The 4,741-nt window shown below is 36.8% G+C and overlaps 1 protein-coding gene across 1 annotated transcript in view; it reads right to left on the reverse strand.

The window, feature by feature from the left end:
* Positions 1-1,008: 1,008 nt before the first annotated feature.
* Positions 1,009-4,741, reverse strand: part of LOC107712334 (phospholipid phosphatase 4-like) — a 98,115-nt gene continuing 94,382 nt past the window's right edge. Inside the window, exon 7 of the mRNA XM_016517558.1 lies at positions 1,009-1,634. Within this exon, the coding sequence (XP_016373044.1) occupies positions 1,423-1,634 (212 nt within the window). The 3' untranslated portion in view covers positions 1,009-1,422. The remainder of the gene's footprint in view (positions 1,635-4,741) is intronic.

Below are 4,741 nucleotides of genomic sequence, written 5' to 3' on the forward strand. Positions count from 1 at the left end.
AAAAAATAAAAAGACATGAATGAACATACATAGGCAAAAACGATAATAGGAGTAATAATTGACAAGATTTTCAAAATCATATATAATATTTCATTGGAATATTGAAATATAATTTCTTTCCCTATTCATTTGTTGTGTCTCCCAAAATGCGTAATAAACATGCTTTTAGTCCCGGTGTCCTCATATGAGGACATGTATGAAATCAACGTCCTGTTTCGTAACAGAAAGTCATATTTTGATTTGAAACCCAATGACATTTTCCTGAGATGTTGATTTATGACACACAGTTTAAAAATTAGTCAGATTTAGATGATAATTACAAAATATGATCATATTTCCATAAGAGTGTCACTAAATTAATATCAGACATATTTGAATATCAAGGAGAGGGAGTGGTCATGGTGAAACATTCAAACATTTAGTATCTCTGAAAAGCCCCGAATGTGCTCTGTACAGGACATCCAGACTTAAAACTGTGGCATGTTTAGTCTCAGAGAAATTCACTAAAATATAATGTCCTCATATGAGGATGCAGGGTCTCAGGAGGTTAAAGGTTTCAAAATATTTCTGAGAGAAAATACATTATATACCCTATAATACAGACATTAGACACGTCTTTCTCCCTCCATTTTTCCAGAACCAAATCATGCTATACCGTCAATATATACCTCACCTTTTTGAGGTATTAAATGGGAATAAGATGTGACTTTGATAGATGGGCACTGAGTAATTACATGCTTCATTAAGAAAATTTCAGTGTACAAAACCCATGATTTGATCATTGTACAATGTGAAAAAAATATTGTAATGCGATATGTGGCAAAGAAACAGTACATAGCAAAGTTCCACACTAGCTGTTAACATGCATGCACACTTGCTACTGAATCCACACAAAACAATATAAAGGAAACAATTCATTAATTGATTCGGGATTCCAATCCAAGATTTACAGATTTATGAATGAAACCTCTTAGAATATGAATTTCAGTCTGAGATCAACTTCTCTCACTGCTATTTTTGTAATAGAAGCCCTTACAAAAACAACTTATACAAGAGGTACCTCAGTATATATATAATGGCACTGAATAATTATGACTTCTGTGTACCATGGTTATCACTATTGCTTACCATGGTACTTTTCATAAAGAGAGATTCTTGCACTAACAAATTTTATACATATTGTCCAAGGTTCCAACTTGCCAATACTGATATTCAGTAATTAAATTAAGTATAACTGATCAGTAAGCTGGAGCTGTGACTCTGCTTAATGATTGAAAGAGAGCGAGAGAGAGAGATACAAATAATGAAACAAAATGTAACTGTCCAATTCATTGGAATGTTGAAGTGTCAGTCAAGTGTGGTTCATATCACATTGGTGTGGTAGGGGGCCAGAGGGGTGTGAGCCTTGAGGGTCTCTATTAGTCATACTGGTCCCTCAGTCATGCCCTCCAGAGGCAGGCTGGTGGCATTAAGAGTGGGTAGAGGTTGATCCTGGGAGGATGGCATGTTGTGGGCAGTCGCTACAGCAAGACTAGCATATGGCAGGTGGCAGTCTATGTCCAGGATGGGTGGGTAGTGCTGCCGATAACAGATGTAGGCAAAGAAGAGGCCAATCAATCCCCCAACAAAAGCATCTGTGAGGAACAAATCAAGGTTCACCAAGTAAGACATAGTCTCAACAAATCTGCAAGTAGGACCTTGGTCCATATATTCATTCATCTGTATTTCTTTCTTACTGCGTGTCTTTAATATAATATTACTGTATGTTTTCATTCTTTTATTGTTGTTATTCCCATGAATAATTCAAATAAACCACAAAGAGGATGGATTGTATTTTACAGCAAACAAAGCTTTATAGAAGACAAAGGCATCATTTACCCTAAGGCTATGCTATATCTAATTGTGGCTCTACTGAACTGGGTCTTTTAGTGGCCAGAGAAGATAATGTTTTGCTACTGACATAGGATTCTTCAGCAAACACGATTCACCTAATGGCTTCTGCCATTTAATGCCACCCTGGAAGGAAGTATTTAAGCACCACCATTGTGAGGGTTGTTAAAAGAGCTGTACTGCACACTGACACACCGCTGTATAACCAAACCTCAAAGCAATTTCATTCCCAAAAATTGAGGACTAAAATAAAATCAAATGACGGAAACATAATTTTGAGGAAAGACTGATAAATTGCCCCTGGAACAAACCCACACTCATTAGATCAGCGTGCTACAGGCCAAGCTTGTATGAGTCCACAGCTTGTATTTACTTGGACCAGATTGGACCCATCAAGTTTAATGGTCCATGCCACTATTGTTCAGGGGTGCATTTCCCAAAAGCATCATTAGCTAACTACGGTCCTTAGTTCCACTGAACTCTATTCATAACGATGGAACTTGCGACCATGGTTGCTTTTGGAAAACGCAGCCCAGATTAGTTCTGTTCTATTACCCAGCAGTCCTCAGGGGACAGGTCCATATAAAGTCACACATATTGTATGTTATAAGTATCTGCTTGCAGTTGTTTGTCTGATATGAGGTGTCCTTCTGCGAAGTGACAAGTAAATAAATGAATATGTATATATAACCAAATTAAGTGTTAATATGCATATTTATAGTTTAAAGTGCCCCTATTATGCCATTTTTAAGGTTGCTAATATTGTTTTATGAGTCTCCTAAAACAGGTTTACATGCATGCAAGGTCAAAAAACACTTTAGTTTTCTCAAAAAATAGATTAAATTTGACCTCATTTCTAAATTATTCGTAAACGACTCGTGCAAAGTAGTTCAAAGAATCAGTCTCTCTAAACCCCTCCTTTCCGTGAGCCCTCACTGCTGTGATTGGTCAGATGGCACAGTCCTTTGTGATTGGTCCAGAGCCGTAGAGAGATTGGCTCTGGATTGGTCTAATGATTGGTCTAACGCTAACGTTAACGATTGTACCTTACCAATTCGAGCCGTAGTCTGATGATGAAACGGTCGAAGTGGCTGATCGACAAGAGGCTGATTCGCAAGCACGACTGGAGCAGGACGTTTCTCAGTGGTAAGTGTCAAGTGTTAACAAGTTTGTGGTAATTATAAGATGTGACAAAACAAATTTACTCTCACAGCGTAGGATACAGCGTCTTCTCGACATGATGTTAACCACATGGAAATTTTACTGTGTTTGTGGGCGGGTTGGTGACGCAGAACGTGGGCAGACATTACGCAAATGTGTTACTTCGTGACGTAGAGTTGTAACAGAATAAGATTTGAATTCCTGACGACTCATTTAGGCGATTGCGAGCCTACTCTTTTTTTTTTTCTTCACAACTTTGCAGATAATTTATGTTCACATACAACTACATGACACACTGCATGAAAGGTAATATTCGAAAAGGCATAGGGCACTTTAATATAATAAAATCTAGGACATGCAATCTTTTCTGGAGATAATTGACAGGTCCAGCTGCTTATATGCTGAAAAAGTAGTTTTAGCAGTAGAAAGCTGTAGTTTTAAGTCAGAAATTCATAAAGTCTAAAATAAATAATGATGTAAATAGTAAATAGTAACTTTTGAAAATGCCATACTATGATCAAACTAGTATCTCTGAAAACACTGGCATAATACACAGGAATAGTTCAGACAGACATAAAAATTACTTTCATTTTTCTGTGGAACACAAAAAGAGATACACTGCTCACACTCACAATTTTCATGCTGCTTTTGTCCACAATAAAACTGAATGGGTAAAATGCTCCAAAGATGACAAAAAGCCCTCAAAATAACTTTATATAACTTGTACATATATTTTAGGTATTCTCAAGTCATATAATAGCTTTGTGTGTGGAACAGTGTCTCACTTTATTTAATATCAGTGATGAGACATTCAAAAACCATTGACGATTTAAGCACCACATTTATACAGTATGAGTGTGAATGAGATTTAAGACTGGTGGCAGAGTAAAAGATTGTCAGTGCATGTTGTTATCTACATTTCATATGGGTTTGGTACAACATGATGTTGTGAAAGGCCCAAAACATGCACAATTAGCGTTCTTCTGCTATGGTCAGTTTTCTCTTTCAGATCATGGTGAAGCGAGATTTTAAAAAGAACTTTTCATTTGTTCTTGCTGATCAAATTAAAGTTAGTTAAAATTTTGATATGATTATGAATATATATCGATATATTTGAATAACGAATAAAGTTGAATATTTCAATTGAATAATAACACATCTGGTTTATGTTTATGGCATCACACTTTCAATATGTTGCCTAAACTTCTTGTCCGAGTTAGTATATTTCCATTATGGTTGTTTCTTCCCTAAATTATGACAGAATTTAAATTTTTAGGTAAACAACTCTGTGTCATGCCCCTGGACTGTCTTTGTTGTGTTTTCCCTCCCCATGTGCTCCGTGACCCCCCTGTCTAATTAGTCATTCTGTTCACCTGTGTTCCTCCCAATTCCCTCATTATCCTGTGTATTTGATGCTGCGTTCAAGTCCACCTGGTACGTTCGTACTTACGAGTTGACAAGTCGTAATTACGACGTCAGGTGCGTTCAAGTCAGTTTAGTCAGCACAAGATGGCGGTGTACCTTCTTTTAAAAAATTACAAGAAAATACAACAGGGTCTGCATTTTTTTACTTTGATTTCAGCTGCGTAACAAGAACATCAATTTAAACAAAAATTTACCGTCAACTACAGACGTTGCATCCATTGATTCCGCCATGTTTCTCATTGACACGCCCCCAACTCGGAAACTC

This window comes from Sinocyclocheilus rhinocerous, unplaced genomic scaffold (genome assembly GCF_001515625.1).
Source record: "Sinocyclocheilus rhinocerous isolate Xijiao unplaced genomic scaffold, SAMN03320098_v1.1 scaffold358, whole genome shotgun sequence".
In the NCBI taxonomy this organism is placed as follows: domain Eukaryota; kingdom Metazoa; phylum Chordata; class Actinopteri; order Cypriniformes; family Cyprinidae; genus Sinocyclocheilus; species Sinocyclocheilus rhinocerous.